Genomic DNA, 22818 nt, shown 5'->3' on the forward strand with positions numbered 1-22818 from the left:
TTTGAAAAAAAAGAATGTACAGTCCTGTTCAAAGTTTACTTACACTTGTAAAGAACATGTATATCATTGACGACTTGAGTTCCAATGATTTCTACAACTCAGATTTTCCTGTGATGGAATCAGCTGAACACAAACTTGTTTGTCACAAAAACATTCATGAAGTTTTGTTCAATGATGAATTTATTATAGGTCTTCTCAAAATATGACCAAATCTGCTGGCTCAAAAATATATATACATTAAACTGAACGATTAATTTTGGTGATTATAAAGAAGTTGTGTTAATCAAATATTTGTAGTGGTCTTAACTTTTTCTGAGTGATTCTGATTGATAACAGCTGGTGACTTTACTGGGCCTATTTAAATAGGGATTGTTTGATACACCCATTAGACTCAGCTGATCTGAAAGGGCACATTATTGATTTGAATAAGTCAGGAAAGTCGCTTGGAGCTATTTTAAAGCAGTTAAAGTTTCAAAGATCAACTGTACAGACAACTGTTTCTAAGTATGAAGTGCATGGCACAGTTGTGTCACTGCCACGATCAGGAAGAGATGCAAACAATCACCTGCTGCTGAGAGAAAATTGGTCAGATGGTCAAAAACCACCAAAAAGCAAGTCTGCAACAAATTAAAAGTTTTATACTACTTCAGATCCTATCATTTGAATTCTCCAATCATCCTCTTTTAAGTGCTTCACATGTTTTCATTTGAATCATGGGCCAGCGACTGTTGAACTTCTGCACCATATATATTTCTGCAAGAAATTTCAAAATATATTTTATGATAATAAACTACAACATAGCATAGTGTCTCTATTCAAAGACTAGGTTTCTAACATTATGTTCACTCTCAGTGTGTCAGCGCTTCCTACCTTTGACGTGCTTTGGAAGCTCCCGGCAGACTTGTAGAAGACCCTTAACCAGCTCCTTCTCTCTACGGACAGATATTACTTCATCTTCTCTTAGTTTCAGTAATGTTGTCATGTTTACGTCATCTTTACAACGTCCATCATCACAGAGATCATCTAGAAGAACATAAACACTTAGATGAACATAACTACAGAAACAAATGACAACTGTGAACGTCAACAAAGAAAAACAGCCACTGTGCATATACAATGGTGTGAAAAAGTATTTGCCCCCTTACAGATTTATTTTGTTTTGCTTTTTTGTTACACTTACATGTTTCAGGCCATCAAACAAATTTTAATATCAGACAAAGATAACCTGAGAAAATACAAAATACAGTTTTCGGATGATGATTTCATTTATTAAGGGAAAAAAGCTATCCAAACCAACCTGGCCCTATGTGAAAAAGTAATTGCCCTCTAAACCTAATAACTGGTGGTGCAACCCTTTGGCGGTGTTTGCGATAACTGGCAATGAGTCTTTCACATGACTGTTGAGAAATTTTGGCCCACTATTCTTTGCAGAATTGTTTTTTGAGCATGAACAGCTCGTATAAGGTCATGCCACAGCATCACAATCAGATTTAAGTGCGGACTTTGACTAGGCCACTCCATTTGCCATTAAGAGGTGGACTTGCTGTTGTGCTTTGGCTCATTGTCCTGCTGCGTAACCCAAGTGCGCTTGGCCTTAAGGTCACAAACTGATGGCCGGACATTCTCCTTAAGGATTTTCTGGTAGAGAGCAGAATTCATGGTTCCATCAATTACAGCACGTCAGCCCTAGATCATCCAACTACTATCACCATGTTTGACTGGTGGTATGATGTTCTTTTTCTGAATTGCTGTGTTAATTTTACAGCAGATTTAACGGGAGGCGCACCTTCCTAAAAATTCTACTCTTGTCTCGTCCATCCACAGAGTATTTTCCCAAAAGTCTTCGGGATCATCAAGATGTTTTTTGGCAATTGTTAGACGGGCCATAGTGTTCTTATTGGTCAGTAGTGGTTGGAAATCTCACATGGATGCCATTTTTGCCCAGTCTCTTTCTTATTGTAGAATCATTAACACTGATCTTAACTGAGGCAAAGTCCTTGATGAGTTGTCGAAGCGCTCTTGGAGTAATTTTGGCAGGCCGGCCAATCCTGGGAAGGTTCACCACTGTTCCATGTTTTCTCCATTTGGGGATAATGGCTCTCACTGGGGTTTGCTGGAGTCCCAAAGCCTTAGAAATGGCTTAGTAACCCTTTCCAGACTGATAGGTGTCAATGACTTTGTTTCTCATCTGTTCTTGAATTTCTTCGGATTGGGGCATGATATTTTGGCTTACTTCATGTTGTCAGACAGGTTCTATTTAAGCCATTTCTTGATTCTACAGGTCTAGCAGTAATTGGGCCTGGGTGGAGCTAGTGAAATTGAACTCAGCTTTCCAAAAAATGTGGTTATCACAGTTAATTCCTGATTTAAGAAGGGGGGGGGCAATTACTTTTCACGTAAGGTCAGGTTGGTTTGGATAGCATTTTCCCTTAATAAATGACATCATCATTTAACCTTTCTCAGGTTATCTTTGTCTTCTATTAAGATTTGTTTGATGATCTGAAACATGTAAGTGTGTCAAAAAAGCAAAAACCAAAGAAATCTGTAAGGGGGCAAATACTTTTTCACAGCACTGTACACATACAGTTGTAGTCAAAAGTTTACATACACTTGTAAAGAACATGTATATCATGGCAGTTGTAGCCCCTTTTTTAGAAGACCCATGATAAATTCATTATTGAACCTCACCGAATGACTGTTTTTTGTTACAGGTTTGTGTACCACTCATTACATCACAGAAAAATGAGAGCTGTAGAAATCACTGGAACTCAAGACTGCCATGTTATAATACACATCAGAGGGCAAATTTGGTGTGGTGAATGTTCATGTCTTTCTGATAGTACTTCCAATCAGAATCCTGAGCAGCAATCAATAGTGGATATCTCAAGACCAGATCAAGTAAAAACAATACTATCTGCATTACTAGAAGGGGGTATGTTTCTATTTCTTAGAATATAACTCTGTACAATGGGACACTTTCAAGGCAACTTACACAATTGATTTTTTTCAACATTTTTATTTACAGTATGGAGCTGATGTACAATCTGGTTTAACATTAGTTTAAGATTACTTAAATTAAAGAACCAAAATTCACCTCTTGAAATATAATGGGGGTGGTAAAAAGTTGAAACAGAATATTACCAGTCTTAAGCAGCCTGATTCATGTACTGCTTTTATCCTCAAGATTAATTTACTTAGGTACAAAGGTAGAAGGTACAAAAGAGGGCAAAAAAGGTTCCACTCTAGAGGGGTTATTTATGGAAGCCTTAAAGGGCCATGCATTCATACATTTTATTTCCTCTGTTTTCCCGAGGTAACGGGAACATTTTCCCGAGATCTCGAGATAATGAAACTTTGTTTTCCCAAGATAACGATATAATTAATTTGAGATCTTGAGAAAACAAAATGATAGTCTAGTTAGTATATTAAATTGTTGCAGGAAACATCATTCAGTGTAGCAATATCAGAAGAGCAGGAGCATATCGATCACCGCGTCAGATATCTTTACACCTTTAGCAAGGCTTCAGTTATATCGGCGCCGCAATCTAAGTGAGCCTGATTTCGTCGTTAACTACATAGCTGACCAGCTATGAGGTCCCATGCGTCAGCTGTGTAGTTGACGACAACATCAGGCTGACTTAGATTGCGCAGACGCAATATTCTTGTTTTGCACAGTGACATGCATTCTGTCGTGTGTGTGTGTGTGTGTGTGTGTGTGTGTGTGTGTGTGAGTGAGAGAGAGAGAGTGAGAGAGAGAGAGAGAGGAGATGTTTTGGATTTTGACTTCATATCTACAGGACTTCTTGATCCTGGTGCATGAAGGGAAGCAGGATAAGAGTCTGAAGGGAGAATGAAAAAATACCACCTGAAGCCAGTACAACAACAAAAAAGTGCCAGCCATAGACTGAGAGACAGGGAGTGACACACATATCAGCTGGCACACATATTTGTTGTTTGTTGTTTTCTTCTTCGTTGTTATTACTGTTATATTGACAACAGACCACTTGTCTTAACTGTAGCCTGTTACTTTACTACTGTTTTAATGACATGACATGATTTAATATACTGCACTATGGTTTTTTCTCAAGATCTCAAACTGAAATTAACTCGTTATTACGGGATAACGGAGGAAGTAAAATGCATGAATGCATGGCCCTTTAGGGCTTTCGTAGTTGTTGGTTCACAAATCTGTCATTCCTCTTGAATAATACAATTTCTTTTACAGCTGTTAGGTGGAGGTAGAGGGCACTGTTTTGAGAGAAAACATCTATTTGGTTAAAGTTTATGGATTTAAAAATAACTAATTTTGCAAAAATACATTTTATTCATTGCCTTCCTGCCAGGTAAAGTCAGTATTTACTGTTCCTGTGTCACTTCAGGGTTGCGTATGCCACCGCCTGGAGGAAGAATTAGTAAATGAAGAAGAAATTGAAATTCAAGGGAGAGGGGTTTCAGAAGAAAGAGCAGAAAAAACTGATATTCGTACTCACCTATCTTTACCAAGTCAACAAATTCATGTTCTCTCTGGACGATTTGATTTAAAGTTTTGATTTGGATCTCGCCAGTCAGGAACTTGTTTGACACAGATCTGAATGTTGACCTTGCCAGAGTTATCTTTGTTTGCGCTTCATCGGACAGTTTGTTGATTAGTTTTTCTCTTGCACCTGGAAAACAGCCGTAACAAAACCAACTGAAAAACATTTCAGCATGAGAAAATAAATACACCAACTTGAACCAACGTTCTCTCTCATTCACACACACTATAATAATAAAAAGTTATAATATAATATGTTAAAGGTACTTACCTGTCATTTGAAAGACAGTTTTTGATATGGGCAAAGTCAAAAGGTGCTCAAGTACCAAGTCTTCTGCCTCAATATCTTCTCCATTAACATCTGTGGGCCATGTCTTCAGCACAACAACAGACATCAGCTTCCCAAACTTTGTTATATCATGTTTCTTCAAAAGAGCTGAGATGGCTCGGCCAGACTTATCCTGATCAGAAAACAATCATGAAAAATAAAATCATCGCACAACATACTCCAAGTATTTCTCATTGAGAGCTCAAAATATTGTACATAAGAGGGATCTGCTGATTTAATTAATTGCTTTATTGCAAGAGGCATGCACAAAAATCATTTTGGTAGTTAATTGTCTTTGTCAGTCATTTATTACAAGTACTAATAACTAAATTCTTGTAATACTAGAGCTTTAAAGTAGGGATCAACTGATTTTTTCAGGGCCGGTACTGATTATTAGTGTACAAAGAGACAGATAACTGATAAAAAGGAACCAATATACATTTGCATTAAAAATAAAAATCTTAATGTCAAAGTTGAGAATACCAAGTGGTAGAATGTAACTAACTATAATTTACTTAAGTCATGTACTAAAGTATTTTGCATTATTCAGTGTTGACAGGCTGTTACTTGTGATATTAGATACTGTTGTGGGTGGGATATATATACTTACTAACCCATCTGACTTTAAAGTTCTTAAAGAAGTTTCTTAACTGCCTCATTGGTTACAACTGTTTATGTTTATAACACACAAAAAGGATACAACTAAGCATTCACATTATGTAATTTAAAAGCATTTTGTAACTTCTATTCACCACTTATCAAAATCATACCTGACAAATATCTGCAACTGCCTCTAACGCACATTTCTCCATTGTACTGCATAACAATGGACTTGTCTTGTGCAGTTCTTCCATCTGTTTGGAGTATACTCCAATTTGATCCTTTTGCTTTTCCTAGCACAGAAGCACACATCCTCAGTTTTGTTTCATAAGTGCATATCTAAGGCATGCAAACACCAAAAAATACTTGTCTTACTTGTTTTAGCTTTCCTTCAAAATCAGCTATGAAGGTGTCTCTCCAGAATGAAGTGAGTTCCTCATGACTGAACGATAGTGAGAGTAACTTTTTCCATACCTAGAAAGAGAGACGTGGATTTGAATAGTTGGTCAGCTATGTCATATTTTAAGTAGAACAGAGAACAACATATTACTGCAATTGATTTTGACTTACCTCTATTTCAATGGGTAAAGAAAACTGCGATTTACAAAGCAGTTTGTTACTGAATGTTTTTCTTCGCCATTCCCTCATTGTTTCGAATGTCTCCCCAATGGACTCTTCTGTTGACTGGAATAGCAGTTATAAGTTACTATGGATTTTGAATTGCTTTTACATAATAAGAGGAACTTTTAATGAAAGAAAAAACCTTAACATTGTCTAATATTGCACTGCATGCATTAAAGCATTAATAGTCTGTATTTGTACATGTTGTACCCTGCCTTTCACTGAGGGACATCATGAATAAGACATAAAACTTAAACACATGAAACAAAACTGGGAATACATTTCCTAAAACTGGCAGATTAGCAGCACATTGCTTTGCTTCTCTGTCCATGCTACGCGCTACTTCTCCACAAAGTTGGAGAGCTAATGATCATCTACTGCAGGTAATACATAGACCCCAAATCAAAAGACCCAAATTGTTACTTTAAGTTAAAAAGAGTTTCATAATGTTGCTTTAAATATGGTGTATAATTTAACAGCAGAGAGTATGAGATTGCAAATATATAAACCTCAAAATCATAACAAGCAGAGGCCGTGTTCCCTACAGTTGCAAAATGCACCAAGAGTTTTAAGTCCTGACTGTGGCTTGGAGACATAAATATGAGGCCTGTCCAACAGACAGACAGTTGAGTCTCACCTGGGAATCAGTGTGGTTGTATGACAAGAAAATCTGACAGACAAGATCAAGGAAGACCATGGGAACATTGCAGCGCTGTGGATCTGTTGTGTGACGGCAAACAGAACCAAGCAGCATTGCTCCAGATTTCAGGCAATAGTCTCCATATTTCTCTGTGTCATCAAAACTATGGGGGAAAAGATCTATTGATGAGAAATTGTTGCAATTGTAGACATTACTGTAGAAATACTATCAAACAGTGACAGGTTTTTTTTTTTTTACCTTTTACTGTTATGTTTTGTTCCGTCAATGAGAACACTTCCCAAATCTTTTAAAGCCTGTAATACAATAAAAAGAACAAAAATAATTTGAAGACATACAGTACTTCAACAGTGAAAGAAGATCAATGTACCTCATAGCTGTTTAAACCTGCAATTATTTCAGGTCATTATTATAATGAAGGGTTATGGCATGATCTGTGTCCGTCTGCTGTTTGATGCCAAGCAGAAGGTGTACAGTGGGATTGCAGAGCCTTCTCCTCGGATGTGAGCAGGCGTCAGCAGCAGTCAGCAGAGACAAAAAGCTGTGGTCAAGTCAAACAGGTTTTTAGCAGCCTTCAGCTTGCACAAGAAATCACAGAAACACTCATATCCTTTTAGATCTGAGTTTGATATAACCGATATGTTACCAACCCATATATCCGTTTGTATGCAGTCTTCAATTGACAGGGTAGCCTATTAATGGATTTGATTTCTTTTATATCTTGTCATGCTTACCAAGAGTTCCAACCCTCATGGGTTTACAAGAAACCAAAAGTACAGTTGCAACATTCAAACATTTTATATCATTACAAAATGACATGTTATTTTGCTGCTCAGTCTTATACAAAATGTTCCGCCTTCGCTCTAAATTTGACAAACAAAATCTGCTACAGCAAAGGCTCCCTTCCTGAAGCACAACTCAAGTTTTTCATAATCATCCTGCTGAAAGAAATCAGCGTATATGTTCTTTTAGTCAAAAATACATCATACATCATACTACATCAAATTAACTTCATTCTTAAATTTCACCTAGCTCAGTAGCTGAGGGATTACCATGTGAGATGTCCAAATTAAATGTATTTTGAGCAAGTCTCTAATCAGATATCTTCACGAATCAATTCGTTCATTTCCTTTTCCATAAGGGTTGTCCCCCTGAGGGGTTGCAGGGCTTACTGGGGCCAAATCCAGTTCCACTCATGGGCGAAGGCCAGGGTACACTCTGAATGAGTCGCCAGCTCATTGCAGGACCCTTACTGATGGCAGTAGCTGCCCCACAGGTTGCCAACTGCACATCAGGAGCAATTCTGGAGTTCAGTATCTTGCTCGGCATGTAGCTCAGTCCCACCCCAGGGGAGCCAGGGATTTGAACCAGCGACCTTCCGATCACTGGTCCACCAGCTCTACCCACTGAGCTACAGCCGCCCCTAATCAATTCAAAAGCTAAAATATTTGAGGTATGGAGTTCCCATCCCATGTCTCCACTACTGCAAAGGATATATAACAGCACTGTTAAACCAAATAAAAAACTGAACTTCTCTCCTGTGGCTTTTGTCTTTGTCTTTTGTCCTTTACTATTCATGTTATGTTCATTCACCACTAGTCTCCATTTGCAGCACCATTATACAACAATGTTCAGTATGATCTGTAGATCTTTTCCATGTTAAGAAAGTCAAACTACATGAAACGCATATAATTTGCTCAAAGTCTGATCATCAACTTTAACTTCCAAGCTAGAAGCTTTACTTTGAAAGGCTAAATCATTAACACTAATAGAAAGCAATTTAGAAAAATACTCCAAAAAACAAGCTAAATAAGAGCCCTGTAAATTCAGAAGATTCCGCGACAATGATCACAGTGATCGTTTCTGTGCAAGCCCGGCTCCTCATGAACAAGCCCAATAACAATGTCATGACATGGCAGTTACTTTAATTCACTGTCCCTTTGATATGGCAATGGGTCTCCTCCTCTGCTCAGAGAGAAAGGAGCTCCCAAACTTCCTGTCACTACCTCTGCTGCTGACTCAGTGGCTGAACAACATTTACCTCCTATTTTGTCTTTGTACCTTTTATACAGAATGGTGAGGCTGAATAACGGTGCAACATTCCCACCTTGAAGAGACAGTGTCAAAAGGGCCACTGACACTGTGAGAGTGGTACAACTTAAACAAAACACAAAGTTGTAGGTCGGTCAGCCAACAATGAGCATGAACGCATTATAAAGTGGCATACAGCTGAGCAAAGCTACAAAAGCTGGTGAATATTCTCTGTAGGTTCATCTCCAGTTGCAACCCCTTTAACATTGTCACATTGATTTCACATTGCCATTTGATAAACTTTTATAAGAAAAAAAAAATGTTATAGTCACTTTAGGATACATACCATGTATTCGGAGCGAGTTATTCCAGAGCTGATACTGATCTGCAGATAATTAAGAATGTCTAGGAGATCCACTTTCACGCTGGATATGAAGCTTGTAAGATTCTCCACAGGTAGCAAAGGCATCCAAGAGTGCACAAGAAGACGATCAATGTCTGCCAGGTATGCATGCTCTTTCATAATATGGGCCACACTCCTAATTTAATAAAAAAAAATCAAGATATCCCCAGGATGAGTAATATACATTGACCTAAACTTTCAATCTAAAAAGAAAATTTTGTCTCATGCTAGTAACGAGCTAAGGTGTCTGTTGCCTGCCTGGAAACCTTTCAGTGTCAACGCATTTTCTAAAATGTTGACCTATCACTTAAACAAGTTTTGGGTCATGAAATATGAGGACAAAACATTACCAGCTTCATTTAATATAGGACCACTGATATTCAAACGTGTTTAACCAAATTATGAGTTTGGTTAAACATTTATACAGATATTTCAAAAGGTTCTGTTCATCAGCAAGTCTTTGGAGGAGAAAAACACATCCACCTACCTGACATCCCGGTCGGTGGAGAAATGTGTTGTTTTGCTCTCCCTCAAGCGTGTCCAGGAGTCACAAGGTGGAACTTTTTCAAATGGCTTGCTTTCACCTCTCAGTAAGTGAATCAGAGGGATGACCAACACCCACTTCACAATGTGATGTCGTTCAGCACTGTTGCAAAGTATCTCAACAGCATCTGCAACTCTACACCAGCAGAGATGTCAGTGTTTAGTTCTATTACATTTACAATGGAGAAGGTATTACATTTTTTGAGAGCCAATTATGTTGTTTTTTCAAATATTATCATTATCATATAATAAATGGTTAGGATATGTTTTTACTCTGTATTATCAGTGTTTCCCCTAGATTTTTTTTGAAACTTACAGCTGTTAATTTTCATCTTAATTTTCTTTGATATTTATCATAAGCCTTAAAAAAAATTTAAATAAAGGGGCACAATGCGGAAATGTATTTGTTGAATGTAATTTATTTTATAAATGTATTTTTAAATACCACCGCTTATACTGCTGGTTTCGAGTCACTGGGCCACATGACATGGAAGATACAAATAAGAAATTATACAAATAGCAATAATAACAATATTAATCGATTTCAAGATAACTTATGATGTAGTGCTTTCACTGTGTGCAACTTAAATTCGCCCGTAATATTAAACCTACAAAAATCAAGTCTTTTTTTTCTTTTTGCGGTGGCGCAGAATGCATAGGGGAAACACTGGTATTATGTTGATGAAACATACAATCAGTGCTCAGATCTTCATTTTAAAGACAACAAACAAAATACATTTGCATGCTTTATTTAAAATATAAAACTCTTCACATAAAACTTAAATCTGAGGGTCTTTTGGTAACATATAGCATTCAGTTTTGCTGTCTGTTGTTTATTTCTTACCTTTCTTATCTTAAAGTTATTACCTTTATTGTTATCATGATAATGTATTATAACTTAAATCACATATTAATTACCTCTTTTCATCTATAGGGCTTGTAAAGGCCTTCCACCAGGGTGAGAAATGGTGTGGTGGTTTATTAGGCAGGCATAGAAGATCACATAGATGAGATAGCTGATCTGTCAAGCTGTCTTGCAGGTAAGTGTTGTAAATGAGCAAACTAACAACTCCTGCATGCAGAGGCTCTAAGAGAGCTTTTGTTTTTTGAACAAGATCTTGGAGCAGGACCTTGACCTAGAAAAGGTAAAAGAAGAAGAAAACAACCAACGTAAACAGAGCTTACCAACCACTCAAAGTGACATGTTACATTCATATATTCACAAACTGCTATCCTGTCCATCAGGAGAAATACTGTACTTTCTATCCAAATCATCCCAGAATATTTCTATGCACAATCATTGAACCACCAACTTCTCATAAGTGGATGACTAGCTCTACCTACTGAGCCACAACCACCCCTCTGTTACACTTATACTCAGATTCTGAGGATAATTCTGACTGGAAACTTTTTTTTATAAATTCAATTTGTCTCAGAATTTTAGGCGACCATCTGATGTCCCATAATTTACCTGGTTTTCACCATATGGCAATCCCCATGGTTTTTGCATGCGATCATGCAATGCTATCAGTGCAGGAAAGCTGTATGTAAAGTAGAACTGATCTAGCAGGAGAAAGAAGTTGTCCACATTTGGTTCCTTCCAAGTTTTAAGACGCTCAAGGATGATATTCAGCATCACCCTGCCAGCTGCGTCTCTTCCTTTGATAACAGCTTCTTTAATCGAAGATTTCCCGGCCAAAAAACGCTTCTTAAGCTCCAGATAGATCATATCATCAAACTGGTGCCACTCCCCTAGATACAGATTAACAAAAGGAAAGAAGGCTTTTAATGGAATGTCAAACCATTATGTACAAATGGAGCATTGTGTTTCTTCATAGAGTACTCAAATCACTTGTATCAGCTGATTGGCATCAGTTACTTTCATGTTCATGATTCCCCATCATTGGCTCAGTCTTTAGCTGCTTGGCTAGCAGCTGACTAGTCTCACATCTCACTTCTTTGTTAATGAAGATACACCTTCCACCCAAACTTTGTCGTGATATGATAAACTTTGAAATTGTTTGTTTTTTTAACTAAGATCTTATGTAATTATGTGTTTGCTCAGGGGGAAAAATAATCTCCTTTAACTCAGTGCTTTACATATGCTTTAAGAGCTCCCTTAAAAAACAAAGAGTTTTTAAATGAAAACATGGGTCAATTCTTTTACATACAATTCATATTAGCAGATATACACATAACTGTAGAGCTCACTGGAAACAGAATAACAGAAAAATATACTCTGATCCCAAACAGCCCATTTGATACTTTCCAGCATTGCAGACACATTTGTCCTAGATCTTAGCATCCATTGTGCCTGTCATGATTGTGTTTTTTTTATATACATTTTTTTCGTGTATGGTGTGTACTTCTGCTTGTGAGTTTCAGAGGTGTGTCTTAGGCTGAGGCATGGTTTCCCTGGAAGGCTGGAGCTGGACACACACACATGCATCAATCTCTTCATGATCTCTTGATTTAATTCATTTACATTTACATTTAGGGCAATTAGCAGACGCTTTTGTCCAAAGTAATTCATCCTCCTCAGAGTTGATTTCTCCACACTCTCCAGTGTCTCACCCAACCAGCCTCCTGCCACACCTCTGCCAACAACCAAACTCCACTCAAGGCTCCCCGAGCCAAGACGCTCTCAGGACCCCGTCTATTCACTGGTAACCCAGCACCATAACCCAGCCCGCCTCTGCACTTCTCTGCATGCTTTTGATCTTCATGACCTCAAGTAACCCTTTCCTGACAGAGCCCTCTTCACCTCCTTCAATGAGCTACCCCTGAACTGCACAAATATTCCTCTGATTGTTGAATAAATCACCTTATAACCTTCTCCTGTCTGACTGTCAGCTTTTGGGTCCGTCTACGCACCTTCAATCCATCACAGTCCCCCTTGGCAAGTGTATTTTGTGATTCATTTCTGTGCAGCAATTATCAGTGAAAAAGAATTCCAGTACAAATAATCTACAATAAGATAATACCATCTGCTATCTGCAAAGCTGATTTATCAGTTAGGCTCTGACTAGAAACTGTTGTTGAGCCTTTTAGTGTAAAGAAAAATATCCAAATTACCTTCAAGTGTTAACAACTCCTTTCCAATTTTCAGGCTCCTGTTGACATTTTGATTTCTGTCTTCCTGGTAGATGGTCTCAAAAGTGCTCTTCAAGTCACTGTCACCGCCCTTTAAAATAAAGTATCTGTAGGGTATGCTCTCGTGAATTATGTTCTTGGGAATCATAACTCGTCCTTCAACAAGATATGTCTTGTCCCCTAGTGGCCTGTGAAATACAGCAGTCATTAGTGGTGGGACAGGGAAATGTAACTTATAGATCAATCTGATTTCATTGTTCCTTTGTTTTTGGTGGAGAGTTGACAAAAAGGTTATGATAGAATATGTTTTTCAAAACTCATACCTAGAGGACAGTTGCAGGCCCGTTTGATCCCAACTTCCATACAATCTTTTACATGTAAAATAAATCTTATCCTTTTCTGGATTGAAATGAACACTTTTGGAAGTGACAGCATGGAAGTACACAGGTATACATTCGCTGTTTGATAAACAAAAAAAGACAAATCATTTAGGTAAATGTTGACTTCATATTTTCATAATACAATATCAAAGTATTTCGGAGCAGATAGTAGATCAGAAATACAATAGAAAATCATGCATATACGGTAAACATAATAAAACCAAAAACCTACATTTCTGGTGTCTGATGATCAGTGGACATTTCCAGGATATTTACTGCCTTCTTATCAGGGCAAAAGGGCACTGGTGAATTTGAGACATCAACATCCCTGTTGACTGGCTGCTGTGCCTGTGTGGTGTCAACAGCCTGTCAGAAGAATAACATGCCATAGATTAAACAAAGCCAAGTAAATCGTCACGTTTTACACATGAAATCTGATTGTCCTCACTCATTGAAAATAACAGTATTGCCACTTGAAAATTGGTCATGGTTGCTAATTTCGCAGATGATTAACATTACACAGTTAAAATCCAGTATACATGCTTTTTGCCAAAACAACGTGGTTTTGATGTGACACGAATTACAATAATACAGAAATCTGGAAATGTTATTACTACCATGATAATCATTTAGTGTTTCTGCAGAGAATTAATAAAAGCAGCGTAATAAGCTTATAATTTAGGGTTCAAGTCAGTTTTTAAAGGTTAATGTAGTTCACTGATAACTACCTCAGTGTTTCTGGCTAATTCCTTTGGTCCTGGACATGGATCAGCAGAATACTCCACTTGTTTGGTATTTTGATCATCCGAGCAACACCTCTCAGCTCTGGCTGCTTGGTTTTCCTTCCTGAAAACTAGTTTCGCAAGTTCATGTTGTTCAGTGTTGATGTGATTCTCATTATCATCTGGTCTTGCAAAGACATTTTCTGTGTCATGAGAGATTGTCTTACCTTTATCTTGCTCAGAGGCAAACTGCTTTGCAACTGAATCACAGTGTTTAGGTGTCTGGCCAGCAGTGCTATCCGTTTGGTCATGTGATGTAGCACCCTCTCTGGCTGTGTGTAAATCATCAATAGATAGCTTCCCCTGATGAGAGTCTGAGTAGTCAGTTTTATCATCTGGCCTCCCAGAGAGACTTTGTGTCATATCTGTATTTCGTTCAGAGGCAGACTGCTTTGACACAGGACAGCGTACGTGAGGTGTTTGCTCAGATGATTCTGATGAAGTGGGGCCAATTTCTTTAGTTGATGTTAGTGGTGATGCAGAAGTAGACAACAACCCAGACTCAATGTCACCAGGCTTGTCAGCAGGAATTTGCACTGCATTAGGGCTGTCCTCTGTACTTATATCTGGAGGGTCCTCTGTTTCCTGCTCTGTCAGATTATCATTTGCAGGTGTAGTGTAGGGCAGGACTGTGGAAACAGGGACAGCATCACTGCATGGTTGAGAGTCACATTCAGGAGCTGTAGCAGATAGCCTTTCTTCCTCCTTACAAGCATCTTTGACTTGTGGCATTGCAGTAGAGACTGATTCACCAACTGAAAATGTGAGATTGGGGGATGAGGGTGTGTCTCCTTTTTCCACTGTGACCTGGCAAGCAAAGTTATCTGATGGGTCCTGTGGTGTCGCTCTGGCTGGCTCAAAGTCTTCACTACTCGACTGCTGCTGGAAAGATTAGCATGGCAGATATTGGAGAATGACAGTTAAGAACAAGTTAATAAAATGGCAAATATCCACAATGAGTAAGAAAATATGTTTACAATATTAGAAAAATACCATCTAATTAAGTTAATTAAGTTAGCACCCATAACAAGATAGGTAAATTTGCAGTTTGAACTTTGAGGGCCTCCTCAATATTATGATAACTTAATGTGACAGTTTTGACTTCAAAAAGAGAAAGAGGTTATATACAGTGTCTTTTATTTTACATGTTGGTATTTCAGCAGGCTTTCACTCAAGACATCATTGTACAGAGAGAGAGAGAGACACACACACACACACACACCAACAAACACACACACACACGCACACACACACACACACACACACACACACACACACACACACACACACACACACACACACACAGACTTCCACAGTCTTTGTGCCTGCCATAGACTGAGAGACAGGAAGTGACAATCATTTTTGTTGTTTGTTGTTTCCTTCTTTTTGTTATTACAGTCCTGTTGTGACTATGACTGTGATTGAGTCAATTATAAGTTATACATATTATACATACAGTATAACTAATTTATTGTAAATATTGTTTTCCTTTATTGTTATTATTATTTTGAATTCCAAACGCTTACTTTGGCAATATGTACAGTGTTACCTCATGCCAATAAAGCCAAGTGAATTGAATTGAAATTGAAAACGAGAGAGAGAGAGAGAGAGAGAGCCTAATGACCTACACCCTCTTATTGGTTATTTCTATTCAGCCAGACAGCTATCGCCTGGAAAGGCAGGAGGCCAAGCATCAGCGACAGTGGCACATCCTGGCCAGCAGAGGGGGAGCATGTAACACACACACACACACACACACACACACACACACTTATTATATATACTAAATAAGAGGATATTAGACCCCTGCAGTGTGTGAACCGTATATTTGTAGTTACGGTTCTATTGAATCAAACATCCCCCAAGATATGAGTGGAAATTATTGTTCTTACAATATTATTTATAACTTTTTGGTTATTCAGACATGTGATATGATACTTCAGGACACTGCAGATGTTACGGTATCACAACAGTAAACTGTATTTTACATTGAAAGCTTTACAACTGTGAACCAGTTGAAGTCTTTCATTGTGAAAGCGTTACTGGAAATGCACTGCATTTGCAGAGCATCAGAGTTATATAGCTGAACTCTGAGAAGTGTCTGTACTGAACGGTGCTTTTGTCAGATAAAAAAAAATGGACATGGTCATTCTTGCCTACTTGGTCAACTAAAAGGAAGAATGGGTAAAGACACAGCTGTCACAGTAAGCTTATATAAAAAGCTGACAGGCACAAAACATAGCACACAGCAGAATCCTGTTCTTTTTTCATGAGCTTGTTTACAACCCGAGATAATGTCCATGTAAGCAGAACAAAGGTTCAGTCACAGGAGGAACACTGTGTAGTTTCTCTGTTTAAAGTTATCTTTTAAATATGAATGGTTATCATGAAAAATTATGACAGTACAATTACTGTTTCACCTTGGTCTGGGCAGTCTTTTGTTCAACATCTTGATCCTCCTTTTGATCCTTTTCCTCAGCAGTGACCAAGAGTTGATGTGCTGATGTGTCCACATCTGCTTCACAATCAATATTATGTTACATATTAATACAGAAATATATGTTTATCTGCATAAATAGTGAATACGCAATCCCTATTTGCAAGTCAATTACAGCAAATAACCCTGAGAAATTCACAAAAAAATAGTTTGATGGTAAACTTACCTTGGGTCTGATTTTGAGGCAAGACAGATAACTTGAAGCCACATTCAGGACAGAATTTATATGACCTTTCCAGTTGACTTCGACATTGAGGGCAAAACATGTTCCACCTATTTAGGCAGACATTAATGAGAATAGGGAAGTTAAGAATTGTGACATGTAAAATAGAGTAGACTTATTTTGTTTCACTTTTCTTCCTTATTTTGTTCTGAAGATTAACCAAGAGGATATTGGTTACGAATGAAACAGGGCAGGACAATCTGAAAACAACTCGTAACATTCAATGGGAATCTTACAGTTGAGCCCAAATTAATAAAGAATACTTAATGTAATACTAAGATTACAAAATCTCAATACGACTAACCTCATATTTACTGTTACAGAAAAGTTACTTGAATATTCTCATCAGCATAATTAAACTGGTCATTAAAATGGATTTACTTTTTCAAATAACCTACCTTGGTCGCTCTGCTTCCTTACATGGCTGACACTGAAAATCTGAGAAAAGAGATGTGCTTATATAGCTTGATAAGAGTCATGCATTTACTTTTGTTTTCACTTACATAATAAGTAGTGGCTGTAACGGCTACAACTTTTTATCTCCCCTAACCTTATTCCCTGTTAAGAAACTGCACACATAATGAAATTAGCTAAACATTGAAAAAGTAGGTGTAGAACTAGTGTTTGACATATCAATTTTAGTAATAAAGGCACCATCAGTGTTATAACAGTAACAGTAACAGCTGCACAGATGTCATGTATGATACTACTTGAAATGCCATATATACTATTTACTTATGATGCCTTCTTTGTCAAAACCACCACCACAGAATGCTAGTCTCACCTAGGTGAGGCTTCATTACAAAATACACAATATAAAACTATTTTTAAAAATTCAGTATTTTTGTGTATTCAAAGTTTTGTGTAATTTGAACATATTTTGCATGATGTGGTATTCAAGACTTCCAAGGTGTAACTTATCTGATAAACAGGCCCATTACTAACTTGTTCTACCAACAGTAGTTCTGATGTAACTTAAACATGCAGAATAAATGAAGAATGCAAAATGATAATAAATATGCAAGTGTGCTTAAGCCTGATTTACTTATAGTTAGTATTTATTTATCTGTTTAGTTTTCATAATACATTTCCTATAAAGTTAGATTACCATATATTTAAAAACATTACATTGTATAAATAACAAGTGAAAAAAAATTGTGCTGCTGCAGTTGAGCAGAATGAGTTATTTCAGTGGGCAGCACCCTTTTCATTTTATCTTTATTTTTTTAAACTCTTTATTTGTCCAATAAAAGCTTTCCTTGCAATTCCAACACCACCCAGATTAACATTCTCCAAATTCACACGAAATTTATGTGTAATATCAGAGAATGTTGTTAGCCATTATGTGAGTAAACTGCGGACAGTGGACTGACTATCCAGCAGAGGTCACTCTTTGCCAGGAAGAAACTACAGTATGTTCACACCAGGTAGCAAAAGAAATAAACACATACAGACACAGACACACTCTTAGCAGTACGCACAACTACAGAAACAAGGCAATTGGGTAAGTCACTTACTACCACAGAAAACAATGTAAACTGCAAGCATTGTAAAGGGTGAGGGTCATTACAGCTGCTATTTACTCATGTTTAATTTGCCAGTGCTAGTACCACAACAACTCTCTGGGTGTGGCTGGATGTGTGTGTGTGTGTGTGTGTGTGCGAGCGTGCGCGCGCGCGCGCCTAGTCATCAGAAGCTACTGGGGGTGTTGTTAAACAGGAATGACTTGAAAGTCATTCCTGTTTAACACCACCCCCAGTCCAAAGTCCAACACTCTCATCTTTGACCCGTTTCACACCCTTTTGTAAATGTAAAGAGTATAAAACAGGCAAACATGTGCAAACTTAGGCCGATAAGGTACATCTCTACAATCTATTGCAATTCAGTAAGACTCTACCATAACCTATAATCCATAGTGACCTTTTCAAATTGCTTGTTTTGTCAGCTCAGCTAAGCTATTTCACTTAATCTCTTACATGACAAAGAGAAACAGCAAGTCTTTACCTTTGAGAAAGTGGTACTGGGCAATAGTCATAGGTCCCTATTCCTAAAATGATTAATAAATCATCAAAATAACTGCAGACTCATTTTCTTCTCATTGACTAGTAGTTGCAGCTCTGTATAATGGTATGCTAATGTCAACTTTACTGTTTCTACAAATATTACTATATATACAGACAAAGAATAGCGAATAATCACTGTCACAAAAATCATCTAAAGTATGATGCACCAAGAATTGATGATAATGATAATTTGATGGATTATTCTTAAACTTGTCAGTAAAATGGATGAACTCAGCTACCTACCTTGTTCACTCTGCTTCCTTCAGTGGCTGACACTGACAATCTAAGATGACTGCTTATAATGCTTACGAAGACTCTTGCTTTTACTTTCATTTTTATTTACAGGAAAAGGTGTGGCTTCCTCAGATAAAACCTTTAATTTCCCCAAACCTTATTCCCTGTCAAGAAACCATATCTTAATTTGTTTTTAAGTAATTAAAACCACTTCATTCAAACAACACTTTACACATATTTAGAGTAAAATCAGCAATGGGAAAAAGAAGTTGAAACACCAGCAGTTAATAGATGTAACAGTAATAGCAATTGCAATGCTATTTATAATACTATTATTTTAATTCAATTTATTCAATTTATTTTTATGCTAAAAGCTCTATGTAACATATAAAGCATGGTGTGATATTTAAGACCTCCAAGGTGAAAATTATCTGACAGATACGACCAACTATTGCAACTAATAGCAGCTCTATTGGAACTCATGATAAACTAAATGACTTGCTTTAAAAAGGCATTATATAAAAATGAATGATTTCTAATAAGAAAATCCTGCAATGTCATTTCCGTGCATTCAGTCCTTCCTGTCTTTTTAGATCCTGTCCAGCAGATGTCACTGGAGAGCTTTCCTGCCTCAGCCATCATTGTACCATCTACCCTGTCCATACCACTGTTCCTGATGGCCCCGGTATTACCCTTAGTCACTACCTTTTCCCTGCTAGTTTACCTAAATCAAAGTGTACCCGCCATTACTCTGCCATGTCTGCTCACACAGCCCTAATAACAGTGATGATTGACGACGACCTTATGCTTGCCACTTGACTGAGTGAAGAAAGATTTCTTTTCTAATCCATTTTTTTTGCAAATATGTTTCAACTCAATGTTGTGATAAGCAAATATTGTTGGTATTTCATCCTGCACTTTTAGGATATAAAGAGACACACACAAAGACTCATGTGACATTCCTGCTGACTGCAGATGTTTTAGGTATTTGTTTTGGGGTTTTTTTCTTTTTTTTTTTCTTATAACCCTCTCTTTATTATTTTAAGATGCCTCATCTTTCTAAGGATATGAGTACTTTAATTTCATCCCCAACAATGGCCCTATGTTATTTTGTCTTACTTCTCTTGAGATTTATGCACATAACTACATTAACTGCGCACTGGACTATGAGTGTCACAATTCTCAAAAGCAGTGATGTTGCTGAGGAGAATCAGTGTTGATACTGATGCTTTGGTACAAAAGGAACGAGATGCAGAAACTATCAACTGGAAATGTTGTTCAAGTCCGAGATATATTTATGATACCTGATTGCAGGATAACATTTTCACTGTATGCAAATGATGACAAGATAAAACAACCTCTCCTCTGTTGCATCATAGGTAATAGTTGGATATGTTAAGTTAATTAGGGAGACAAATGTAACATTCATCTTTCTATAAAGCAAACCATGATTGAAAGGATTGTAAAAGGCAATTGGGAGAGATAAAACAGGAACACTGGCGGACAAACTGCAGTGAAGAAGTAGACTAGAGGGCAGAATAACCTTTAAAATGTAATTAAATTCAGGACTAACGCCTTGCAACAGCAGCTGAATTGCCAAAAGGTCTATTTTAATGGCCCTCAAATGAAACAGCAGGATATGTTTAGTACATGTGGGGGAATGTGGGGAATATTTTCCTCCCAAAATGCATGCATGCATACTAACCAAGATGGCATTTGTGAGGGAGGAAAAAACACTATTTTCCACCTCCTCTGAAGTCAGTGCTCAAGAAGCGTGCTAAATCATATCATCTCCTTGCTAGGCTGAATTGTTGACCGTGCTAACAGGCTTGGACTGTGTGTGTGTGTGTGTGTGTGTGTGTGTGTGCGTGTGTGTGTGTGTGTGTGTGTGTGTGTGTGTTGGGGGTGTGGGTGCTAATCTCAGAGCTGGGCTTTTGAGTCCTCCTCCTCTTCGTTTTACCACCCACACATCTCCTCCCTACACAGACAAACACCGCTGCAGTTGCCAGCCAATCACCACCTCTCTCCCTTTCAATTGCCTCTACCTGCGTCACTCTGCATGTGTTGCCATGGCGATCACTGATGCTCCCCCCACACTTTGTCTCTCTGCCTCTTCCAGTACGAGGACGAAGCCGACTTGTGGCTGATGATGCAGGCAGGCTGCAGACGTCATCACTTCCCTCGGGAAGAAGGCCTATTTTTACCACTGGGCACAAAGTATACCAAGCTGCCCAACATATTTATGGAACCGCATCTAATCCCAGCCTGCCAGGAAAACATCTCCACCCACGCTCTGCATCTCTCTCTCCATTCATCGCAAAGAAACACTGTTCCACTCCTTCCAACGCATATTTTTATCCCTTGAATTGAGATGACAGCTCTTGTGAAGGTTTTTTTTAAATATTGTTTTGTTTTTTGTGCAGTGTTTTATCTGTGATGCTGTATTTATCACCAAAGGGAAACTCCACACTCATACTCACGCTCCACAGTGAGGTCCGAGGTCAGTGGTCATCCAAGGAGTTCCAGCTTCAGAGCTTGCAGAGATTCACAGTTTTGCTCGTAGGCGCTTCGACTGAGCAGTTACCTGTAGTCCCAGGGAGAAATAACAGAGAAGGAAGTAAGCAGCACATCCCCGACAGGTTTCTGAACACTCATTTTGAAAGCATGGAACAGTGTTGACAGTTAAAGGGGGAACTGCCAAAATGAGGTAAAGTAAAAAGACAGTGGAACAATAAAATGTACAAAGCCAATACAACCAAACCACAGATCAAAAACTGTAAATGGCATTCAGTCAAAGCATCTGCAAAGTTATCTTTTTAAGTACATTCTATGTTTCTGATGAAGATTAAGTGTGCCGAGGCTTTGCCTTCTTTCCACAGGCTTCAGATATTTACACATTTTGTGACATAAAATATGTCACTAAATGTCCTATAATTTAATTATAACACACTTATATGTCTTGAAAACGGTGGTTGCTAACACACTGCTGACTGAGACTAAAGAAGACGGCTAATAGAGCCATGACCTATCAAGCTAATGGTAGCCAGCTACAGCCAAGGATGGCTAGCAAAGAGCAGCAGTTGTCAATTACTTTTGAATTCTGGCCAAATTCAACAAATGTATACTTTCACTGAAGTTAGCAATTAAGTATTAAAAGTCTAATGTTTGCCTCTGAATGGTAGCTAGTTGAGTATTTTATAATGGAGCTCATTGTATAAATACTCAAGTATAGTAAAGTAAAGTCAAAATTGTTCTTGAGAAGTTTAAGCTACTTAAATGTCCTTTCTACTTTTAGATGCTGCTACTGGTAATAGTAACTGTATCAAGTAATGTAAGCTAAAGCTAGCAAACTATCTAACTAGCTACTCCAAAGGCAAGCTAACAACTGTAACTCAACCACTCAACCCAGTGGGTGGGTAACATTTAGCTGAGGTAATTGGCTAGTTAGCAACGATAAGAAGTGCTCAATAAAAACGATAAATACCTGCAAATAAAATATCCTTCAGTTTCATGGCCACTTAAGCAGTTTGTGTGTTCCTGTTCCAAGCTAACAGTGAGTGCCGTCAACCTGGTGTGCAGAGTATGGCTAAGGCCTGTACACAAATGGAAACAGGACACAAAGACTGAAAGTAATTATATCATAAAGGTATTAGAAAAATTCACTGTTGATGAGCTGCAACAGAGCTAGAAGACATACTGTTTTTTTTTTTTTTAATTGAGTAATAGTAGCACAGTAAAAGTCCTGTTTTACTGTTTTGATTTTACATTTAAAAAAAATCTCTTGATTGATCTTGGTTGAAATAGCAGAACACAATTGAAAATATTTAA

General features: G+C 37.8%; 1 protein-coding gene across 1 annotated transcript in view; it reads right to left on the bottom strand.

The window, feature by feature from the left end:
- Positions 1-21538, bottom strand: part of LOC115591392 (E3 ubiquitin-protein ligase rnf213-alpha-like) — a 73128-nt gene extending 51590 nt beyond the window's left edge. Inside the window, exons 1-21 of the mRNA XM_030433385.1 lie at positions 21471-21538; positions 17092-17131; positions 16637-16743; positions 16394-16491; positions 14141-14855; positions 13920-14044; positions 13424-13557; positions 13135-13269; positions 12794-12999; positions 11190-11470; positions 10637-10854; positions 9663-9854; positions 9119-9311; positions 6982-7037; positions 6721-6886; positions 6033-6146; positions 5838-5936; positions 5633-5755; positions 4806-4995; positions 4491-4664; positions 871-1023 (exon numbers count right to left, since the gene is read on the bottom strand). Of these exons, the coding sequence (XP_030289245.1) occupies positions 871-1023; positions 4491-4664; positions 4806-4995; positions 5633-5755; positions 5838-5936; positions 6033-6146; positions 6721-6886; positions 6982-7037; positions 9119-9311; positions 9663-9854; positions 10637-10854; positions 11190-11470; positions 12794-12999; positions 13135-13269; positions 13424-13557; positions 13920-14044; positions 14141-14855; positions 16394-16491; positions 16637-16736 (3472 nt within the window). The 5' untranslated portion in view covers positions 16737-16743; positions 17092-17131; positions 21471-21538. The remainder of the gene's footprint in view (positions 1-870; positions 1024-4490; positions 4665-4805; positions 4996-5632; positions 5756-5837; positions 5937-6032; positions 6147-6720; positions 6887-6981; positions 7038-9118; positions 9312-9662; positions 9855-10636; positions 10855-11189; positions 11471-12793; positions 13000-13134; positions 13270-13423; positions 13558-13919; positions 14045-14140; positions 14856-16393; positions 16492-16636; positions 16744-17091; positions 17132-21470) is intronic.
- Between the last annotated feature and the right edge of the window lie 1280 nt (positions 21539-22818).

Source organism: Sparus aurata, chromosome 11 (assembly GCF_900880675.1).
Source record: "Sparus aurata chromosome 11, fSpaAur1.1, whole genome shotgun sequence".
In the NCBI taxonomy this organism is placed as follows: Eukaryota; Metazoa; Chordata; class Actinopteri; order Spariformes; family Sparidae; genus Sparus; species Sparus aurata.